Genomic DNA, 24,822 nt, shown 5'->3' with positions numbered 1-24,822 from the left:
GTGGAAAGAGGTTAACATCATCCTTATCCACCAAAAAAAAAAGAAATAAAAGCTATATAAAGTTTTCATTTATTAATCCTGTACAAAAGAAAATACAAGCAAAAACTATATACATTTCCTGGCAACATTCAGATTTGAGTCAAAATATCACAAAATGTAACAATTATGTAGTGCAAGAGCCTGCCTTAAATACAATCCAGTCAGGTAAGAACACTACACTGTTAATCTTTAGAAAATGTGAATACGCTTACATAAATCTGTAGCAAATATGACCATGTGTGAAGTAAAAAATATTCCCAGTTGCAAATTACAATTTTTGGCACAGATTTACCAATATATGAAAAGAATTGACCTGTGGCAATTCTGGTGTCAAAATATTTGATGATCAGTCGTTTGGACTATATTTCATATCATTCAGCAGATGCACAATAAAATTAACATCTGTTGACTGTGTTGACCAAATTGTTGTACAATAGGTGTACCAGAATATCGCAAAGTTTTTCAGACTGTATCTGTCTTACACATGTATTTGTGTTGGAAAAGAACATGTGATCAGAAAAAGAGATCCTTCATGGGAATGCTTCTGATGACCAGATTCACTTAATTTAACAGATATTTTGAAAAATGCAAAATAAATAAAATTTTTATTATAATATATATATATATAACACACTCATACACAAAAAAAAAAAAAAAATACACACATTTAGGCAATTATTGCAATACATAGTTAAAACAAAGGTAGTAATATCTATATACATGAAACAGATGGGCAACTAATGGGTAATAAAATTCAGGGACAACCTCTACAGCCCCTCTTTACTTTTACTCCTCCCAGTAATATTTTCCCTTTTAGCCATATACAATTTTCTCCTGGCTCTCCTCTTCTCCAGCAGTGTTAGCTCCTCCTTCAGCCCCCTGTGCAACTGGTATAGTGACAGAGACCTCACTACTCCGGTCACCTAGTTGCAAGTTGTGTTTAAGGGAATTCCAGTGGCCAGGGGACATACTTTCCATACGGATTAGCCAGAGTCTCCTGGCCAGGTCTGAAGAGTTCCCATCTATGCAAGTTACTGCTAGAATTACTCTTCTAAATAAATGCAATCTTATGATCACTAGGGATAAGCTGAAGTGCCTTGGGTTTGGCTCAAGCAGGGTTCAGTGAATGTCAAAGATGTTTGGTGCCAAACCCCATTGAAATATGTGGGAGTCAAATCTGTAAATCTGTAAATCTGCAAATCTGGGCATTGCCCTGGAGAAAATGTATCAAAAAATTAAATCCAGCCAGGAGCAGTGATTTTTAATGTGCATACAACTAAACATTAAAAACTCCCAATTCATTTACATAACATGCCTGGGGGGGGATAATTCTCTGTTTTAAATTGCCAAAAAATGTTGCCTGCTTTTTAAAAAAATGGATGAAACCCATCGGCCAGGGGTCCGCTATGTATTTTGGGGGCCCTTTGGAAGGGCCTGTCTGTGGTTTATTTTTAAAAAGGGAAGCCAGCAATGCACACAGTCCCCCCCCCCCAATACATACCAGACCCTTTTGAGTCCATATTTTACAGGGGATTCTACAAAAAAAAGTCCATGAGGTCCCCTAGGAATTCTATGTCCGGCCCTTTATCCGAGCATGCAGCCCGACCAGGAAAGGGGGGGGAGGTGCGTATGTGGCCCCCCTCCTGAACCAGTATATCAAATCAACTGTGTATTTGACAAACATTGACACCGACCACCTCCCATGATGTGCACATTGATAAAAAGAATTGTTTTAGAAGCTCACCACACAGGTTACAATCTGACTAAGCAATGTTTGTACAATAAAAAAAAAACACTAATCACCCGCGCTGCGTAAAAACATAAAATCAATTAAAAAAACAAACACACAGATATTAACAGACAGCAATGAAACATGAATGCAGCGCATATGCTTTTTTCAATAGTCCATATCATTTAGACGTATATATAGTTTATAAAGGAGTACAACATATGCAGGTCTACACAAAAGAGTACTGGGAGAAAATCGGTCACTAAAAGAGAGAAATCACACTGACCCTTACCCTACAGGTGGACCACTTGATCAAGAATCATTCAAAAGCGCTTGTTGAAAACAATTCCAGCCCCTGATGATGTCTGAGTGACGAAACACGTTGGGAGAAGTCTGGTCAATCCGTTAGTCACCGTCTTATTGGTTGGAAACAATATCACAGTCCATGAGGATTGAAATGCGATCTTTTATATCATGTTTGTGAGTATTCTGGCTTCCTTTTTATAAAAACCTTTGCTAGTAATACTGCACAATGAGGCTTTCTTCTTGACTGTTTCCATACATCTGTGCCATATGACTCTGAGATGGATCTTATTGGAGCGACCCATCACTTATTATTATTGTATACGTATGGAGGGCTGGAATCATTTTTAACAAGCGCTTTTGAACGCTTTTTGATCAAGTGGTCCACCTGTTGGGGTAAGGGTCCGTGGGAACTCTTTTGGTGACAGATTCCTCCCAGCACTCGTGTGGACCTGCACCTGTTGGACTCTTAAAAGCGGATATACGTCTAAATTATATGGACTATTGAAAAAAGCATATGCGCTGTATTTATGTTTTATTAATGTTTGTACAATCTTTGGATTTACCAAGACTAGAGATGGGCCGAACACCCCCCGGTTTCGTTTGCGCCAGAACTCCCGAACAGGGAAAAAGTTTGGCCCTGAACTGCAAACTCAATTGAAGTCTATGGGACCCAAACACGAAAAATCCAGTCCCCATTTTGAAGGCTTATATGCAAGTTATTGGCCATTAAAAGGGTATGGGGGTTCCGGGTACTGCCCTGGGGGACATGACTCAATGCAAACTTTAAAAAAAAAACAATTGTTTTTAAAGGAGCAGTGATTTTAATGATGCTTAAAAGTGAAACAATAAAAAAATTATATTAAATATAGTGCCTGGGGGGGTCCCCTTTAGTCTGCCTGTAAACTGGCGCTTCTGTAGCATTTATAGAATCTGCTGCAGCAAAAATTTAATTTTTAAAGAAAAAATTGGGCAGAGCCCCCCCACACTAAAGCACCTTGTCCCCATGCTTATGGGGACAAGGGCCTCTTCCCAACAACCCTAGGCAGTGGTTGTGGGGGTCTGTGAGCAGGAGGCTTATCTGATTCGGTGTGACGTCACCGACTGGTGCATGCTGGGTTGGCGAACAGCCCGCCGAACGCACAGAAAACTCAGCCTGAACCGTTCCCCCGACACTAACCAAGACTAGTAATAGGTGTTAGTAAATCTAAAAGAGATTGCACAGTTCGATTTCCATAGCCTCCTATGCCAGTCACAAATATTTATTTGCTTTGTATAGAAACTGTTGATAAACAGACCTTATTTTTTTAAAATTCATGAGACTACAAAGGGTCCAACTTTACAATGTAACTAAACAAAAACAATAAAAAAATGCATATTTTACACCGAAGTGTGCATTACTACTGAACATTTTAAAAACTGGACACATTTCTATTACAGATCACGATTATATATGGCATTATGGCACACTATTTACTATACCCGCAGCATCCATTTTTCAGCTGTAGATGACTAAAGTGTTCAAACAAGAAATCAAAGTTAAAGCTTAGTTTTAGGATCAAAAGTGTTTTTCCTCCACCAAACTAAAATAGGTCTGGACAAAGCTTGGAAAGGTTAAGAGATATAGGTCTAAAGCTTCTCAAAAATGTCAACAGTCAGCTGCAGAGATAAATACTGAAAATAGGAATTTGGGTGCTCTAAAGCAAATTTTGTGTGTGTGTGTAAAATAGTAAAGTGAGAGGAAAAAACATTTTGAAGTGGAGCTTTGCTTCTTCAAGTATGCTGCATAAAATAAATAGTAACAATTATTTGAAAAATGTGTGTGGATCATCAAAACTTTTTTTCTGTTTTAGATTGGAGGTTTAGATTCAGTTTTAGAGTTGGGGAGGATTAAGCCCTCCATTAGGTTTTTTTGCCAACTGCGTCCATAATAGTGAAAAAGGTAGTGCAGCGCATTAAACATACAATGACATAACTTCAATATTAAATGAGAGAGTCCATAATGTTCATATTAAAAAACACCAACAAGTGTCCGGATAAGTGCTCCTATGGATGATGCACAAGGTGATCATGTGACAACCTCCACCAGCAGTAATCCTAGCCGCTCACCTAAAGGTGTAGACCCCTGAGTAAATCAGACAGGTCACACAAGCAGTTCCCTCAAAAGGGTATGATAACTGGGCCACTGAATGTGATGGATGCTGAAGATGAGTGCATACTAAGTGTAGGATATAGTGCTCTCCATTTGATACAAGAGTATTTAATGTAGATAAAAAAGTTTGCACTTACATAAATGGCACTGTCCCTCAGTGCAAGGTGATAAGGCACAAACAGTAAAAGTGTTCCACAAGGATCAATGATAAGACGCGGGTGATGTCACGCTAGTCACGTGGTTCCGTATGCGTTGCGTCCCAGGGGGAGGGTCTTCATCAGCGGTGACCACTTGCACTGAGGGACAGTGCCGTTTATGTAAGCGTAAACTTTTTAATCTACATCAAATACTCTTGTATCAAATGGAGAGCAATATATTCAATTGATTTTATCCTATGTCCGTGTGAACTGGAGCTCATGATCTGGATACAAGGGATATCATACACTTATACACTTACTTACCCGTATACACGGTCGGATTTTCCGATGGAAAATGTTCGATGGGAGATTTTTGTCGGAAATTCTGACCGTGTATAGGCTCCATCGGAATTTCCGTCACACAAAATTTGAGAGCTGGTTCTCAAATTTTCCGACAACAAAATCCGTTGTCGTAAATTACGATCGTGTGTACACAATTCCGACGCACAAAGTTCCACGTATGCTCGGAATCAAGTTGAAGAGCCGCAATGGCTATTGAACTTCATTTTTCTCGGGTCGTCATACATGTACGTCACCGCGTTCTTGACATTCGCAATTTCCGACCAATTTTGTGTGACCGTGTGTTTGAGCCAACATCCGTCGGAAAAAAAACATGGATTTTGTTGTCGGAATGTCCGATCGTGTGTACGTGGCATCAGTATGCACTCATCTTCCGCGTCCATCACATCCATTGACCCAGTTATCATACCCTTTTGAGGGAACTGCTTGTGTGACCTGTCTGATTTACTCAGGGGTCCACGCCTTGAGGTGATCAGCTAGGATTACTGCTGGTGGAGGTGGTCACATGATCCCCTTGTGCATCATCCATAGAAGCACTTATCCGGACACTTGTTGGTGTTTTTTAGTATGAACATTATGGACTCTCTCATCATTTAATATTGAAGTTATGTCATTGTATGTTTAATGCGCTGCACTGCCTTTTTCACTATACTGCTATTTGGGATTTGATAATTTGACCCTCAGTGTTTAGCTGCTGTTAGGTTTTTAAATAATTTTTGCGTTGATGGATTTGTTTTTTACAACTGTGTCCATAAGCCTGGTCTCACACTGATGGCTGGTTTTAAATCGTGCAAGTTCAAACCCGCATTTCAGTGCACGTTCGGGAGCAATTTCAGAGACATCTGCGTGGGTTTCTGCACAGACGTCTATGGAAATCGCCCCTGAAGTCGCCAAAAGTAGTGCAGGTACTACTTTTGGGAATGGGGGCGGTGCCGCAAAGCTTTGCAACGGTGCCATTGCCGGCAATAGGTGTCGATTTGACATGTCAAATCTCCCCAATGTGAACGGGGGCTTAAGGAAAGTTGTCACCAGAAAAGGGGTGAGGGTAAGGGTAAATCTAACAATAAGGACACCTGTTCCGATAACCAGACAGAAATTCCCCTCATGTTGGGAGATTTTCTCTTTCTCATTGCGTCTCCAGGACAGGAAATTTAGGGACATCTCCCCAGTTTGACAAAAAAAAAAAAAAAAGCAAAAAATAAAACTGATATGAGTTCTAACCTTCCTTACTCTACCAAAAAAAGTTTAGACTATACATACTTTAAACTGTGACAACATAACAAAGGAAAAATAATATCGAAGTTAGAGGAGAAGATCCAGGACCTATCTATGATGACATAGAACTGACATACTGTACCTAGACAGAAGTAGAATTATACTGTATAATAAGTTGTTCATCTGTTGACCCTATTTTGTCTACTGGAAGTAAAAAAAAAATAAATCATTTAAGCCTGTAATACATGTTGCATTATATCAGTTCATCAAAACTTTAGCAATAGTATAAAGTGATTCCCTTTACGAAAAGATGTATAAAATAATTGTCACAGTTAAAAATAGAGCAAATAAAAAAAAAGTCACTGAATGTAAAAATACAGAAATCAGCAAATGTTGAAGAAGCAATTTCATCTTCCGTTACTGATACAGCAGGGTTTTTGATTGCTAATCAGAAGAAATGTAACCGAAAATGTTTTTGTTGATTGAAGTTGATTGTAGTTGCTTTCTGGCAAGCTGTAGCGATGAACTACACCTGTATTTCTGTAACCCCACTGTTCCAGGTCTATGGGAAACATCTCATGCTTTAAAAATCGTACATTTTCAACAGAAGTCAGTTACACGCGTCAAAAGCAAAATATATTTTAATAAGAATTCACAAACTCCTTTGGTTGTGTGCCTTTAGTGCTAATAGGACAAATATAGAAGGTTCATATATGAAAACACTGTTCTTTAAGAATAATTGACAGGTGTGACATTGATATTTAATAGATGGAGTGCATTGGGTATTAATAGCTAAACCTTTTATTTGTTTATGAACAGACTGCTATTTCTACTTTTTCAAAAGAATCCAGCATATACTGATGTGACTGGGTGGAGTGCTGTCAGTTCACTGCCTAGTGACTATTTGGAATGAGAACGTGCCCTAGGAAGAAGCCACTCTATCCTTACTCTTGACCCAGTCTAAGACATTAATCATTGCAATGTGTGCTTTGCTATTTTACGGCTTGTATACACTAGAAGAAAATCAGGCAAACATTTTCGTCCGAGGAACTTTCATACGATTTTTTATAGTGTGTACACAACTTTCGACAGTCAATTCTGACTTTTCGTACCAAAATAACCGTAGGGACAAACTCCAAAATTATTCTGGTAGAGGGAACAGAACGAACGATTTTTGTTTAACATGTACTATTTTCGTACAAGAAAAATCAGAAAAGAAAGACTGTGCATGATCAGAAACAAACAAAACAAAAAAAAAAGCCTTGCCATACGAGAATTTTCATACAGAATCGGCTCCAATTTGTTGTGAAACAACGAGGAAAAATCGGACGATCATTCTCTTGATTTTCTTATACAGTATACTATATGGGGTTGAGGAGAAAATAAATCATAGGAATAAAACTATGCACATTAGCTTACCAACAATGTCACTGGGTTCCTTATTGTACAGCTTTTTGTTCCAATATAACAGTCTAAGAAATGGGAAAGAAACCAGCAGAACCAGAGAGATTCCAAGAAACATATGTCCTGTGAATCCAGCAAAATCCAATCCCTAGAAAGGAACAAGAAAACATATTCAAACATAGCCTTGGGATAATCTCTAGTGGGGCTAAACATACAACTCTAAAGTTACAGGGGTATAACAATATCTTAAGGCCCCTTTCACACTGCTGCGACTTAAAAGTTGTGCAAATTTGTGGCCGCGATTTTGATGTGATTTCAGGGAATGCCTGTGTAAACTTGAAGTCTATGGACCTCAACCTGCATCAAAGTCGGACCAAAGTAGTACAGAGACTACTTTGAAGTCGGTGCAAATTGAAGTCTCACAGCTATGAATGGTTGTCATGGGGAATCATGGGGAACGACTTGTCATGTGACTGGTGTCCAAAGTTGCAGTATAAGTTGCACAAATGTGAAAGGGGCCTTACTGGGGTTTACCTGCCCAGTTTATATAGCATAGGCTAGAAATAGAAATTCAATGTATTAGTGAATGCAGTAGTCAATGCCTCCATGTGTTCTTTTCTCTAACATGTAAATGGCCCTACTGTCTTTAGCAGGGCCTGGGCAAAGCGGAACAGCCTCAGGGGTAGTGTATTTATGTAGAGGGGGGAATGCTAGCGCTCTGTCCTCTAGCTGCCTGAATGACAGAATTGATGCTGCCATCGATCCTGTCATTTAGGAAGCTGGAGAATGAAGCTCTGTGGGGACTCTGATGGCTGAAAGGGAAGGGAAGATTCTGCTCTCTTACCTCCAATAGCAGTCTACTGTTTATAGAAGACAACAGGCAGATTGGATGTCTGTTGGAAACAGACCTTCTCAGTACAGGCGCTCACCAAGGAGGGCACACTTCCCTTCTTTCTGTCTCCCCTGTCATATGACATGACCAGAGATGGGAAGGAGTAGTTGCCCTCATTCCCAGGTGGGAGACCTACTGAGAAAGAAGTCTAAACTAAGTACACAGCTCCCTTCCTTTACTTAGGGCTCCTTAGTTAAATACACTCCACAAATGTTGCAGCTGAAATGATGACTCATCAGACCAGGCAACATTTTTCCAATCTTCTATTGTTCAATTTTGGTGAGCCTGTATGAATTGTAGCCTCAGTTTCCTGTTAGCTGACAGGAGTGGCACCCGGTGTGGTCTTCTGCTGCTGTAGCCCATCTGTTTCAAGGTTCAATGTGTTGTGCGTTCAGAGATATTCTGCATACCTTGGTTGTAACAAGTGGTTATTTTAATTACTTTGGCCTTTCTATCATATCAAACCAGTCTGCCCATTCTCCTCTTACATAAACAAGGCATTTTCGGCCATACAACTGCCGCTCACTGGATATTTTCTCTTTTTCGGACCATTCGCTGTAAACCCTAGAGATGGTTGTGCAGGAAAATCCCAGTAGATCAGCAGTTTTTGAAATACTCAGACCAGCCCATCTGGCGCAAACAACTAGACCACGTTCAAAGTCACTTAAATCCCCTTTCTTCCCCATTCTGATGCCTGGTCTGAATTTCAGAAGGTCATCTTTACCACGTCTAGATGCCTAAATGCATTGAGTTGCTGCCATGTGATTGGCTGGCTGATTAGCAATTTGCATTACCAAGCAACTGAACAAGTGTACCTAATAAGTGAGTGTGTGTGTGTGTGTGTGTGTATATATATATATATATATATATATATATATATATATATATTATTAGTGGGGACAGAAAGTATTCAGACCCTTAAATTTTTCACTCCTTGTTATATTGCAGCCATTTGCTAAAATAATTCAAAGTTAGTTCATTTTTTTGTCATTAATGTACACACAGCACCCCATATTGACAGAAAAACACAGAATTGTTGACATTTTTGCAGATTTATTAAAAAAGAAAAACTGAAATATCACATGGTACTAAGTATTCAGACCCTTTGCTCAGTATTTAGTAGAAGCACCCTTTTGATCTAATACAGCCATGAGCCTTTTTGGGAAAGATGCAACAAGTTTTTCACACCTGGATTTGGGGATCCTCTGCCATTCCTCCTTGCAGATCCTCTCCAGTTCTGTCAGGTTGGATGGTAAACGTTGGTGGACAGCCATTTTAAGGTCTCTCCAGAGATGCTCAATTGGGTTTAAGTCAGGTCTCTGGATGGGCCATTCAAGAACAATCATGGAGTTGTTGTGAAGCCACTCCATTATTTTAGCTGTGTGCTTAGGGTCATTGTCTTGTTGGAAGGTAAACCTTCAGCCCAGTCTGAGGTCCTGAGCACTCTGGAGAAGGTTTTCGTCCAGGATATCCCTGTACTTGGCCGTATTCATCTTTCCCTCGATTGCAACCAGTCATCCTGTCCTTGCAGCTGAAAAACACTCCCACAGCATGATGCTGCCACCATCATGAGGAGATCACCAATGCGCAAAAACCTCCCCCATGCAACACCCCATGTCCACAGACACAATCATTACTTCCCTCATTCAACCCTGCTACTATTACTGAGGTTGCTAAACTTTTATCTAGCACTCATCTAACCACTTGCCCCCTGGATCCTGTTCCCTCGCAAATGCTACGCTCACCCTCTGACTCGATTCTATGCTCTCTAACTCACATTTTCAACCTCTCCCTCTCTTGTGGCATCTTCCCAAACTCTCTAAAACATGCGCTAGTCACCCCCATACTAAAAAAGCCCTCACTGGATCCCACCAATCTCAACAACTTACGTCCCATCTCCTTACTCTCCTTCTCCTCCAAACTTCTTGAAAGACTGGTCTACAACCGACTAAGCGACCATCTGACCATGAATAAACTTCTTGATCCCCTTCAGTCTGGTTTTCGCCCTCAACACTCCACAGAAACTGCTCTCCTTAAAGCGGGGATACACCCACACCGCCAAAAAAAAAAAATATTAAAAGCCAGCAGCTACAAATACTGCAGCTGCTGACTTTTAATACATGGCCACTTACCTGTCCCAGGGTCCAGCGATGTCGGCAGGCGACGCCGAGAACCCGCTCGGTTCTCGGCAGCTGCCGCCGCCATCCTAGTTGAGGGAATCGGGAAGTGAAGCGTTGCAGCTTCACTTCCCGGTTTCCTACTGCGCATGCGCAAGTCGCGCTGCATGTCCCAAGTGATCCCCGCTCTCTCCTGGGAGCTGTGTGTTTCCCAGGAGACAGCGCGGTGGGGACGGGAAGAGGCATAGACTCCCATGGGAGTCTATGCCGGAAGTGGGTGCAAATACCTGTCTTAGACAGGTATCTGCACCCCCCTCCCCCCTGAAAGGTGCCAAATGTGACACCGGAGTGGGGGAGGGTTCCGAAAAGTGGAAGTTCCATTTTTGTGTGGAACTCCGCTTTAAACTCTCAAATGATCTACTAATGGCTAAAGCCAATGGCCACTATTCTGTACTACTTCTCCTGGATCTCTCTGCTGCCTTTGACACAGTGGACCACCCCCTCCTCCTCAAAAAACTCCACTCCTTCGGTCTCCGTGACTGTACTCTTCGCTGGTTCTCATCCTACCTATCCCACCGCTCCTTCAGTGTCACTTACAACTCTACTTCCTCCTCTCCTCTTCCTTTTTCCGTTGGGGTCCCCCAAGGTTCTGTTCTTGGACCTCTCCTTTTCTCAATCTACACCACCTCCTTGGGTCAGTTGATTGCCTCCCACGGCTTTAAATATCTCTACGCTGATGACACCCAAATCTATCTCTCCACCCCCCAGCTCTCTCCATCTGTCTCCTCACGCATTACCAACTTATTAGCAGACATATCAGCCTGGATGTCACATCACTTTCTCAAACTCAACCTATCCAAAACTGAGCTCATGATATTTCCTCCCTCAGGTGCCACTTCCCCTGATTTCCCTGTCAAGATCAACGGCTCAACTATTAACCCATCTCCCCATGCCAAGGTCCTAGGTGTAATTCTGGACTCTGAACTAACCTTTCAACCCCACATTCTATCACTATCCAAAGCTTGCCGCCTCAGTCTTCGCAACATCTCCAAGATATGCCCCTTCCTAACCAATGACACCACAGAGCTTCTAATCCACTCCCTGGTCATCTCCCGCCTCGATTACTGCAACTCCCTCCTCATTGGTTTACCTCTAAATAGGCTATCCCCACTTCAGTCCATCATGAACGCTGCTGCCAGGCTCATCCACCACACAAACCGCTCAGCGTCTGCCACACCCCTCTGCCAATCTCTCCATTGGCTGCCACTCAGTCACCGAATTAAATTCAAGATACTAACTATAACTTACAAAGCCATCCACAACCTGGCCCCCAGCTACATCTCTAACCTAGTCACAAAATACCAACCTAAATCATTCTCTTCGCTCCTCCCAACACCTCCTGCTCTCAAACTTCCTTGTCACCTCATCCCATGCTTGCCTTCAGGACTTCTCCAGAGCCTCCCCCATCCTCTGGAATGCTCTACCTCATCCGTCCGATTTTCTCCTACTTTATCCACTTTCAGACGATCCCTGAAAACTCATCTCTTCAGAGAAGCCTATCTGGCCCCCACCTAACAACTGTACATTTATCTTCTCAATCAGCACATCACCCATAGTTATTACCTCTTGTATCTCTTGACCTTCCCTCTTAGATTGTAAGCTCTAAGGAGCAGGGCCCTCTGATTCCTACTGTATCAAATTGTATTGTATTTGTTCTGTTTACCCTCAAGTTGTAAAGCGCTACGTAAACTGTTGGCGCTATATAAATACTGTATAATAATAATAATAATGCTTCACTGTTGGGGACTGTATTGGACAGGTGATGAGCAGTGCCTGGTTTTCTCCACACATACCACTTAGAATTAAGGCCAAAAAGTTCTATCTTGGTCTCATCAGACCAAAGAATCTTATTTCTGACCATCTTGGAGTCCTTCGGGTGTTTTTTTTAGCAAACTCCATGCGGGCTTTCATGTGTCTTGCACTGAGGAGAGGCTTCCTTCGGGCCACTCTGCCATAAAGCCCCGACTGGTGGAGGGCTGCAGTGATGGTTGACTTTCTACAACTTTCTCCCATCTCCCGACTGCATCTCTGGAGCTCAGCCAGAGTGATCTTTGGGTTCTTCTTTACCTCTCTCACCAAGGCTCTTCTCCCCCGATAGCTCAGTTTGCCTGGACGGCCAGCTCTAGGAAGGGTTCTGGTTGTCCCAAACATCTTCCATTTAAGGATTATGGAGGCCACTGTGCTCTTAGGAACCTTAAGTGCAGCAGAATTTTTTTGTAACCTTGGCCAGATCTGTGCCTTGCCACAATTATGTCTCTGAGCTCTTCAGGCAGTTCCTTTGACCTCATGATTCTCATTTGCTCTGACATGCACTGTGAGCTGTAAGGTCTTATTTTGACAGGTGTGTGGCTTTCCTAATCAAGTGCAATCAGTATAATCAAACACAGCTGGACTCAAATGAAGGTGTAGAACCATCTCAAGGATGATCAGAAGAAATGGACAGCACCGGAGTTAAATATAGGAGTGTCACAGCAAAGGGTCTGAATACTTAGGACCATGTGATATTTCAGTTTTTCCTTTTTTTAATAAATCTGCAAAAATGTCAACAATTCTGTGTTTTTCTGTCAATATGAGGTGCTGTGTGTACATTAATGAGGAAAAAAAGTTAACTTAAATGATTTTAGCAAATAGCTGCAATATAACAAAGAGTGAAAAATTTAAGGGGGTCTGAATTCTCTCCCTCTCTCCCCCTCTCCCTATATATATATATATATATATATACATATATATATATATATATATATATATATATATATATACACACACACACAGATTAGATTTAAAACATTTTACAGAGCGAGGGTATAATGTGCCTTCCTGTACTTTAAAATATGTTTGACAAAACATTTGCATATAACTGGCTCTTAAATAGCCAATATTCTAAAATGTGAACATTAATATTAAAATTTAAAGGAATTTGAGGCTAGGTTCACATTTGTGTGATACAGGAATGCACACAAACTTACATTTGTTCCCACAGCACATGAAAAATGTTCATCCCTTTTGCAGACATACAGCAGTGCCATTAACAATGGCACCCCAACACACCACTGGAGTGAAAAAACTCACAACACATGGTAACAAAGTATCATGCTTTTTTGTGCAGCAAAATTTGAAAAAAGGGTCACAGCACATTCAAACAAATGACAATGTCTGCAACTAGGCATTGACAATGTGTGTATAACTTCGGCACTTTGCACATGAAACTTTGTGCCATGTTAAACATATCTCATTAACCATTGTTCAAATACATAACCAAGTTATGTATGTAAGAGTAAAAAAAGGGACGAAAAGAAGAAAGGAGGCTCAAAAAATGAAGCTAGGTTAAAGGTGTTGTAAGCCCTCATGTTTTTTTCACCTTAATGCATCCTATGACCAGCCCCCCAGTTTTCTTACCTGAGCCCCGAATTTCTGTCGGCGGGGACGCGCTCTCCCTCTCTCCACGAGGTCCCGGCTCTTGATTGGATAGATTGATAACAGCACAGCCATTGGCTCTTGCTGCTGTCAATCAAATCCAATGATGTGAGCACGGGGGGGGGGCGGGGCTGAGTCTGGCATTCGTGTCTATTGAGGCAAATGCTGGACTCAGGAGTGCACCTGCAAGGTAACCCCCTGTGAGAGTGCTTCTCCTAGGGGGTTATCTGATGTGGGGAGGAGCCGCGAGAGCCGCCAGGGGACCCCAGAAGACATGAGTCAGGGCCACTCTGTGCAAAACGAGCTGCACAGTGGAGGTATGGTTGTTATAAAAAAAAAAAAAAAAAATCCCTTACAATCTTATGGTGTAACAAGGCTTTCAGAAAGAAAGGTCTTAACTTTCAAGAAAGAAACAAATAATTACATCCTTTAAATTGTTATGCCCGAGTAAACTACACTGGTTTATTTGGAAGCTGACCGTGGCTTCTGCCAGGTCAGAAAAATGCCATACTGTTCATATGGGCTGTATTTCAGGAAGGTATGTTAATTGCACAAAAAGGCATTTAAAACAGAACAGTGGAAAGGTCGAATTCTAAAGCCTTTCTATGCACTCTGCTCCATTGTGAAGTTCATGTGTGCCTTAGAAAGCACATGACTGCAAAGCGATACAAAACTACAGATACAGTCATGAATACCACACTTCTTCTGTCTGGCTATACTGATTAGAAGCAAATCATTTTACAGTTTGGGAAGCTGTGCATGTATTAAGAGTTTTCCGTGCACGGACTATTGGTTGTGGGATTACTAGAACTGTTTCTAGAATTCTCCCTGCTTTTGGAAATTGCCTTGACTTAATAGACTTATTCCTGCTTCTCTGTATTATCTGATTGCACAAGTTACCATAGGTGCGTGCAGCCCATTGCATTAGGTCAAACACACGTGCCTTTCTCTGCAGCCTCAGCTGCACTGGCCAGTGAATGAATAAGAAGTGCTCTGTGCTGAGCAGCTTCCTGTTTATTAACAAACGGAAACATAGTAAACAGTTTACTACGCTTCAGTTATGAATGAACAGGGTGTTCTTTTAGAAAAGGAAGGGGCCAGTAATTGACATTTACTAGTCCCTTCCCCCACTCTCCATTCAGAAACATCCCCCACAGGACCCGGGGGGGGGGGGGGGGGAGGGAAGACAGCAGCACTGGGGGGGGGCACAATACGGGGGAAGCCTATGCAATAGGGGGAATCAGCACTGCACACAGTAATTAGGGTGTGCTCACACCTGGCACAACCCCATGCATGCCTATGCAAGCTACACTTAAAGAATGTGTCATAAAAAAGTTCTTCGCATTTACTAGAGACAGAAGCTCAGCTACAGAAAATAAACCACTCAAGATGAAGCTGGATTGCTGCAGATAGATATCTGTCAGACCAAAACACATCACCAAACCTTTCTTACCTATCCAGCGATATGAAACAAGGCAGAAATTACTAATAATGTATCTGATCAATGGAACATGATTATGCAGTGCATAACTGTTGCTGATGAAACCTGCAAGGATTTGGAGCAACTAAACATTGCTCTTGCAAAACGTATGTAGCGCCCACCTACTTCGGTGTGTGCTAAAATATTAGAGAGACTTAGACTTAGTGTAAATTTTAGGCATTACCCTGTTTTGGTATTTGCCTGACTGGGTTTGATTTATTGGGAAGGAATGATAGTGTAGGATGGGGGGAGGTGTGACCACCAGCATTCTGCTAAAGTGACGCCTAGTCTGACCAGTGAGAGGTGCTGGAGGACAGGTTGATTTGATACAGGATGTAGTTAGTGGTATAGGTCATCCTCAGCCTATCATTAATTTGTATGGGCAGGGGCTAACAGGCCTATATAACTGTGGGTCACATGCTTCCTGGGGTGCTTTCTGATTGGAAGAGGACAGCAAAGGAGTGCAGAATGTAGTTGCTGAGACAATCAAAGAACTCTCCCCTTAGGGGGAGAGGCACCTGCCTTAAAGGGAGAGGAGATGGGGGAAACAAGTGAGGGAACCTGCACATCTAAAAAGGAGAGGCTGCTACCCCCAACAGAGGAAAAGAATTGGGAGAGGACCTTCTTTTGGCAAACATGAATGGTCGTTCAAATGTACACGTGAGTGCATACCCAGGGAAACAGTGTCTTCAATTGCTGAGGGTGCTAAAGATCACTCGGGGGGAATTCCCATCAGTCTATCCAGGAACTCTATTCAGAGTATTGTTCTTGGAATCCAAGCTGAAGATACTGTACGGTTGGGAAGTAGTGGTAAACAGGAGGGAGAAGATGTGCAGTCCATTACAGGACCCAAGTGATTAAGGCAGCTCATATTTCTAAGAGACTTTGTTTTACATTCTTTCTGCAACGTGCTATGGGAAAGAATAAAGTTAGTTACTTTTCTTTTTTTGTTCTAAGACTGTTTGCTGTGTCGTCTATGCAGGGAAGTGGGGGGGTAATGGGACCAACTGGGAGAAAGGAATGAACTATTAGCAGCTCCTACGGGAGTAGTGCGCTTCACGTAAAAGGCCTATGAAAGCTATAGGAGACTACCTGGAAAATATTCTTCTCATTTATCAAATATTAAGACATAAAGGTCTATGAAGGAGCCAAACAGCTTGACAGCCCTTAACCAATAGATACCTCATGCTTCTGGAGGCCAAGTCATGGACAGAGTAAAGGATATTATAAATGCTTGTAAACGCATCTTGCTACACCACTTCCGCCAAGCCCGCCATGGGGTTACCCAGCATTGGTCTAAGCAGAAATGGTCCAGATTCAAGAAAAGTCAATGTAGGCCAAGGCAGAAGCAACATTACACATACCTCTAAAATAAAAAGAGTGGAAGCAGCTGCCCTAGTTGACCTGAGAGTTTATTTTTTTTTTATTATGTATTTATTGGGTATTACAAAGATAACAATATATCTGTATACACTGACAAGGAATATAAAAACAGCATCAGATACATCTAAATCTGAAAGTATTGTACAAAGCACACAGAGAAGTCAGATGATTGTAAAAAAAAAAAAAAAAAAAGCAGGAGAAGTAAATCCAGTATAAAATCCACATACAAGATAAATGAGGCTCAGATGTATGACCATATTCACATATCAAAATACTATAGCCGTAAAATGTACAAGGAAAAAGGAGAAACACACCATGGGCCAATTTTTATAAAGTGTAAGAAAGTGCAACATAATTAAATGGACAAGAGAGGTAGCTAGCTAATAGTCTGGGACAACAATTCAAGGCCAAACACAGTACGGTCCCACGTATCCCAAGTTTTAGTAAATTGTGGTAATGAGCCATCTACTACAGCAGTAAGATGTTCCATTCTATGAATGTCAGTTATATTGTTCAATAGTTGTGAGTGTGTTGGAGGAGTGGAAGATAGCCAGCCTAAAGGTAAAACTTATTTTGTGGCTGCTAAAACAAATGCAGCCAGTTTCTTTAGCGTGCTTGAAGATGCCCAAAAAAGGCAATTGATTTCCTGAAACAAAGGGGGATAATTTGTATGGTAGAGGGTGGTACATAAGGAACCTTGGCCCCTCAGCTGTTTTTAAACTACAAGTCCCATGAGACATTGCAAGACCCTGACAATCACAGGCATGACTCCTAGAGGCAGAGGCATGATGGGATTTGTAGTTTCACCATAGCTGGAGTGCTGAGGTTGTCTACCCCTGACCTGGGTATTTAAGTGAGTAGGAGCACCAGTGATAGGTGAAATTTTGCTGTAGGGTGGCAAGTAGAGAGGTAGGGATATGAAGGGAAAGAGCCTCTGTTTTAGTCATGTTGACCTATAACCCAATATAGAACCAAAAGGACAACAAAGTCATGGAGAGTGGGGAGTGAAACGTGGGTTAGTCAATGTTAAAAGAATGTCATCAGCAAAAGGAGATAGTTTGTATTCCCTTTGTCGCAGGTACTCCAAATGAATATCAGGCTGAGAATGAATTGCCTCTCTAGGGGTTCCAAACAGAATATTAAGAGCAAGGGAGCGAGGGAAAACCCTGCCTGGTGCCATTACTCAGTTGAAATGATTGCGACACGAAGGAAGACAACTGTACTTGAGATGATGGTCGGGAATATAGAGCTCTTTATGCCTGAATAAAAGGACCTGAAAACCCATAGTGAGACAGCCTAGCAAACATGAATGGCCAGCTAAGATTATCAAAGGCTTTCTGGGCATCCAAACTCAGAAGGGTTGGGCGGTTAGTCCTTTTTAATCAGGTCAATAAGGTCTATAAGACATGCGAAGCTAAGCGGTTTGAAACATGCTGCAAAGGAAGAAGTCATCCATCATTCTATCTTGATCTTATGTAAAATCCCTCTTTGGCTTGCCAAGCACAGCAGGTCTTATAAGGAAGCATAGAACATCAATAATGTTCCAGAAAAAAAAAAAATGGTACAAACTACTAAAAGTCTGCAAATATCTAGGCTTGGCAAAATTGAGCAAAGCCTGAATTTTTCTGATTTACTTTGCCATTAATGTTGCAGTATTGCATATGGGTTTTTCACAGAGAAACGCATTATCTGGGACTTTGAGATTATGTACAGCACCATAATCGTTTTGTTTAATAAACCTTTCAAATTTCAAGCTCAAACAAATTCATTACAATCAAATGCAGGTCAGGACCTTAGATGGGGTATCCAATAGCTTGTAATTCCTTTTTGGAAGTGCCATGATTCATAAACTATATATCACCCAATGATGACACGTATAGAACATATGTAAGGGAATGTGAAATTAATGGCTCTTGAGAAAATGGGTAATTTTTCTCTTTCTCCTGGGCATTTATCATGGAAGTAAACATAATGGAAAGATATATTGCTTTTCATGTGAGCCCAACACAAAATCCACAGTTAATGTTTCCACGGGTCTTAAATTTATGCTGGTTATTGCTTACAAAGTAACATTCAACCTGCAATAATTGATTTAAGTATTTATCATGTTTTCTGCAGCAGGATTCTATTGGAACTGTTTTGCCCCATATAAAGGCGAGTCTTGGATGTTAATCAGGCAGCCTTAACCATGTTTTAGTCAGAATTGTGAGATGTAAAACTACCACAGATAAAATGTGTGCTACCTCTACCTTTAATGCTATATTACTGTATATGATTAGTTTAAAGGTTATATTAATGTTATTACAAGTAGCCATTTCAGAATATATTATATAGATTAAATTAGACCATTCACTTAAATACACACTACAAAACATCTCAATTCTTGGAGCAGTTCAGATTAAACATACATTACAGGTGGCTAGACATATATACATTAGGATTTCATATACTATTATGCCAGCCTGTTGGACTTAACCACTTCCCTACTATGAATAGTCATATGACGGCGGCAGGAACCCTTTGTCCCTCTGGGCCGCCGTCATAAGACGTCTTTTACTTTCTGAGCTTCTAGGGGGCACGCGCCCGCCACGTCACTAGGCACCCGATGCGCGTGCCCGGCGGCCGCGATGTCCGCTGGGCACCCGCAATTGCCCATGAACACAGCAGGACCGTGGATCTGTGTGTGTAAACACACAGATCCACATCCTGTCAGAGGAGAAGAGACAGATGGTGTGTTCCCAGTACAGAGGAACACCGATCGGTCTCCTCCCCTTGTGAGTCCCCTCCCCCTACAGTTAGAATCACTCCCTAGGATACACATTAAACCCCTTCCTCGCCCCCTAGTGTTAACCCGTTCCCTGCCAGTCACATTTACACAGTAATCAGTGCATTTTTTAAAGCTCTGATCGCTGTATAAATGTGAATGGTCCCAAAATAGTGTCAAAAGTGTCCGAAGTGTCCGCCGCAATATCGCAGTCATGATAAAAAAAAAATATATTGCAGATCGCCGCCATTACCAGTAAAAGAAAAAACAATAAAAATGCCATAAATGTATCCCCTATTTTGTAGACGCTATAACTTTTGCGCAAACTAATCAATATAGACTTATTGCGATTTTTTTTTACCAAAAATATGTAGAAGAATATGTATCAGCCTGAACTGAGGAAACATTTTTTTTTTTTTTTTATGGGATATTTATTATAGCAAAAAGTAAAAATATTGTGTTTTTTTCAAAATTCTCGCTCTTTTTTTGTTTATAGCGCAAAAAATAAAAACCACAGAGGTGATCAAATACCACCATAAGAAAGCTCTATTTGTGGGGAAATAAAATCGAAATTTCATATGGGTACAGTGTTGCATGACTGCGCAATTGTCAAAGTGTAACAGCGCTGAAAGCTGAAAATTTGTCTGGGCAGGAAAGGGGGTGAAAATGCCCTGTATTGAAGTGGTTAATTATCAGTAAATACTCACCACTAATCTTTTATCATTTATAGACTTCCCTCAAATGTGGAAGGGTAAAACCTGAATGGTTGCTGTGGGCCTTACTAATTAAAATGACACTAAACTCAGTTTTTTTTAAATCAATCTTTCTAACATATCAAATATACCATGACTCTGTTTTTCATTTTTTTTTTGTTTAAACAGTTTAAACAGTCTTAATGTTTTCAGGCTTTTGTCCTGTGCATGCTCCCTATCCTCCACTGATGCACCTTACAGATTGTGTACAGAGAGCAATGCTGTACACTCAAGGTTTACCACAATTCCCATAGAGTTGAACTTGTCTTCCTGTAGATGTGTAGTCCATCTGGGGGGCGAGCAGGTGTTCCGTCAGAATCAGCAACCCATCAGAATTGGTAACGGAAGTGACATTCTGTCACAACACCGCGATGGCCATCTTGCTACACCCCACACTCATCCGCAGTAAGCCTGCAGTCAGAAGGCGGCAGTGGACATGTTTTTATACCCTTCCAAGTCTTGCATGTCACACTTTTTTTTACCAGTAAACTGAGCTTATATAATGAAATGCAGTATTTTGAAATCCATGACACTAATTTTATGTTGAATTTTAAAAGCAGCGGCAAGTCTTCTGATCTCACAGGTTTGATAATCTGACATAATAGTGCGACTTTTAAAATTTTAAATCAAAACAGTCTGACAGGTTTCAAAATACTGTATATCACTATATAAGCTCAGTTTACTGGTAAAAATAAGTGTGAAATGCAAGACTTGGTGAGTGTAAAAAGATGTCCACTGCAGACTTACTGTGGCCGTTGCTGTGTAGTGACGTAACGTCACTTCCGTTACCTAATCTGACATGTCGCTGATTCTGACGGAACACAGGAGAGGGTGGCTACACAAAAATTGGCACAGATAACAAATGTAGCCACCATAAATGAGGCAGTCTGAGAATAGCAGGGAAAAAAGCTTGCATTTGAGAGATGAAACAAAAGGAAGAGAGATAGAAGGTATATTTAAGCACATTGCATTTATTTGAAAAAGTGAGTTTAGTGTCATTTAAACCTTTATACACTGAATTATGTTTTAAATTCTTGTCAAGCATAAATACTGCTGCCAAAGGGCAGAAGCTTTTCAGCTACTATACTGACTCTGGTTTGTTTCTCTTCAAGAACTGCATCACTACTTACCACTTTCCTCAGCTCTTGATTGGAAACAATTATAACATTGGGTGGATCCCCAACAGCCGTGGCTGCTCCTCCAATATTGGTGAAGATTACTTCTGCAATCAGCACATGCCTTGGATCAAGATTAAGTACCTCACACAATCTGAAGGAAAACAGGAAAGAAAAAAAAATATTTTTGGAACGAGGGCTAAAAGTAAACCACATACAGATCTCAGGGAGAGTTTGGATACATACATGAGGTTATTTAGCCAAATAATGCTAATGCCACGTACATATGATTGCACATTCTGCCACCAAAATCCATGTTTTTTTCCCCAACGGATGTTGGCTCAAACTTGTCTTGCATACACATGGTCACACAGATCTTGTCGGAAATTCCTAACGTCAAGAACTCGGTGACGAACACATACAACTCTCTTCTGCTTGATTCCGAGCATGCATGGAACTTTGTGCGTCAGAATTGTGTACACACAATCAGAATTTACGACAACGGATTTTGTTGTCAGAAAATTTGACAACAAAATCTCAAATTTTGTTTGGCGGAAATTCCGACGGAAAATGTCAGATGGAGCCTACACACGGTTGGAATTCTTGATAACAAGCTCCCATCGAACATTTCCCGTCGGAAAATCCGACTGTGTGTACACGGCATTACAGATTATCTCTTCTCTATGTACATTAAAGTTTCTCATGTTCTTTTCTAGAAATGTAAAGAAAACCTATGCCAACAGAAATACGTTTGGTTGTCATTGTCAACAATGCTGGCCACTGGCTGTCGTGCTAATCAAGTAATTCACTGACCCTGAAAAAGTATGCAGGGCAGGTGTGCTGACTTCACTAGCTTTGTGCTCATTTCAGGTCACTGATTCATAAAGCATTGAAGTCAGAGATAGTCAGACAATTAGTATTTTCAGAAGAAGGTCATCAATGACAGGCACCATATTTATCCAAGCACAGGTTTCTTTTTACTTATCACACTAAGGCTCCACCTCACTATGCATATTTTTTTTTTTATGTTGCTTTAGGTTGCATGTTCCAATAAATAGCAATACGTACTGTGATTGTAAATGCAGCTGGATTCACACCTTTTAATACAGGTTTCTATACATTTTATGAGCTGCAGCTTTAATCAATCGACCCTACAGTGTTGTTTATGCAAAAATAAACAAACATGAATTAACAATAATGCCTAGAACTATTTAAAACAATGGCTGACCTGTGTACCTTCATCGATGTTTACATGCAAATGAGCCATTACTCTGATTCTTTTTGTCAATTTGCTCACTGGAAGACATACAGATTTCTGGATCCTATTTGCACAGGGTATCCAAGTATTGTTTGGGCACAGAACAGAGGATTCTGGTTCACTGCTCCCAGTGCAAGACGAGATGAGTATATGCTTCCAGAATGGGTTGAATGTGTTAGAAGATAGTGTGGGGAGTGGATGTTAGTTTAATTTTCTTCTTAAGATAAAAGTTAGTTAGCTTTTATTGTTTATTAAGTGTAGGAAGGAGGACAAGAGTTCAGGGCACACTTGGTGCTTTGCTAATATGTTGGGTTCAGGTTAAGGGCGAAATTAAATGGAAGGGAATGTGTGTGCATGGTGGGGGGGTATTAAATGTTGAGTTCAGTACCATGTGATCCGGTTGCTCTTCATTTTTAAAGTAGTGCATGCACTATTTTTTGCTGCAGTAAAGTGCAATCAAACCTATTCAAAATGAAAGGGCTCAAATCGCACCGCATGTGCATCTCTGGTGTGAACTGTCCCTAAATGTTAAAACCGGGTATGGTTAGGCACTTTAAGTTTGTGACACATTTTTGACTGAAAACCACAGTGTTGGGCTCCTGGCACAGAAAAATAACTTACTACCAATATCAATTTCACTACTCTTATCATGAATGTAAAAGCAAATATAAAAAAACATGCTGAAGTATACTCCATAAGGACATTAACATGTCATTTTGTTTTTCTTTAAAATAATGTCTGCACTGTATACTTCTTTACTCTAATATTCGGAAAACCCCTTTGAAGCATTACTTCAAACCTATTAACAACCTCTTCTGTTCTGAGCGCATGCTTGCCACACACATTTTTACAGCAACCAAGCCTACTATAACTAGGGCTTGGAAATCCCGTCCTTAGTTTTTTTTTCTTTTTTTCCTTTATCAATAACTTTTGATAAGAAAATGAAGAATGCGCACACAAGTTACAGATGCATATTATAAAAATCAGAGTAGCACAGTAGAAGTCATAGAATAACACTGCTGAATTACACTGAGTCGCATATAAAAAGTAGTCTTATACAGCGGTTTGTAGGTGGCACCAATCCCCCCAAAGTCGTCATTGCTGAAGAACCAAGTGACTGATCTAATGGTTACTTAAAAAACTGACAGCTATATTACTGGACTCTCATGACAATTTTCTGAGCTTGACAACCTTGGACGCTCATGCAAAGCCATCTAGATTTGATCACCTACGTTTAAGTAATATTGTTAGCACTACGACCAACAGGGACCCCCCGTACATCCTTCTAAAACCTCTCTCCAACTCTTCCTTCTAACTTTCCTTTACCCTCCCTACCCCCCATTGCTCCACATTTAGACACTTTCTTTACCATGGCAGGTTTTGACCTGATCTATCACCATTAGTCCAGCACCCCTGGCCATGAACCAGTTGAGATACCAGTTGAGCTCCTGAATGAGACCTTTAAGCTTTAACATTTCCTGAACACATGAGTTTTTGTACCTCTTTTTCATTCTATAGTTCTTGAAACTTTAGGTGTTGATGCATTGTTACTTATATGTAAAGATGAATCATCTACCCTTCTGCAAACCACCTTAATTCTGCAACCGTTTACTTTGTACTCATTTGAACAGCTTATCTCTGTATATTGTGACAAATGCCAATAAACCTTTTGTAAAAGAAAATAACGGCAAAGGCAGTTCGATCTATAGGTCCCCAAGGCCGGTTTCACAATACTGCCCTGTGGCTTGTGCAGTTAACCCATGGTTTCTGAGACTTTTTATTAGACTGTGCATTTTTGGTGCGTTCTGAAAGCCCGCCAAATGTCATCTTCAGTGTGCCTTCGAAAAAGGTCTAATGCAGCGTTTCTCAAACTTTGTCTTGGGCCGCAACAAAAAGATCTAAACATTTTCACGGCACACCTGAAAAGATTTAATGATTTTTTATGGTGAAAAACTTATTTTTACATATATATTTAATGTGAAGTATGTGCCTGCTTTTGAAAGCAAATCAGATTGAAGCGAGGCTCCAAAGTCGACAAACCAGCGCACATTTCAGTGTTGATTTTAAGGATTCTCTCTCTTTTTCGATTTGATTTCAGCCCATGCTGAAAACCCAAACTTGCAAAACCATGAAGACACAAATGGCAGAATTCCAATTACTAATAAGTTGAAATGGAACAGTCTCTATTATTATAATATAATTAGAGCAATCGAGTTCTCCCAAAATCTCACACAAGTCTCGCATTACG

The 24,822-nt window shown here is 40.8% G+C and overlaps 1 protein-coding gene across 2 annotated transcripts in view; it reads right to left on the bottom strand.

Annotated features, from left to right (window-relative positions):
• The window catches only part of OCA2 (OCA2 melanosomal transmembrane protein), a 698,229-nt gene that overhangs the window by 153,125 nt on the left and 520,282 nt on the right, over window positions 1-24,822 (bottom strand). For both annotated transcript variants that reach the window (XM_073614631.1, XM_073614632.1), the window contains 2 exons: window positions 21,332-21,470; window positions 7,355-7,487 (listed from right to left, as the gene is read on the bottom strand). In XM_073614631.1, coding sequence (XP_073470732.1) covers window positions 7,355-7,487; window positions 21,332-21,470 — 272 coding nt within the window. The remainder of the gene's footprint in view (window positions 1-7,354; window positions 7,488-21,331; window positions 21,471-24,822) is intronic.

Source organism: Aquarana catesbeiana, linkage group LG02, assembly GCF_042186555.1.
Source record: "Aquarana catesbeiana isolate 2022-GZ linkage group LG02, ASM4218655v1, whole genome shotgun sequence".
In the NCBI taxonomy this organism is placed as follows: Eukaryota; Metazoa; Chordata; class Amphibia; order Anura; family Ranidae; genus Aquarana; species Aquarana catesbeiana.
Note: the sequence above shows the minus strand (reverse complement) of the source record. Positions and strands in the feature narration are given on the sequence as shown.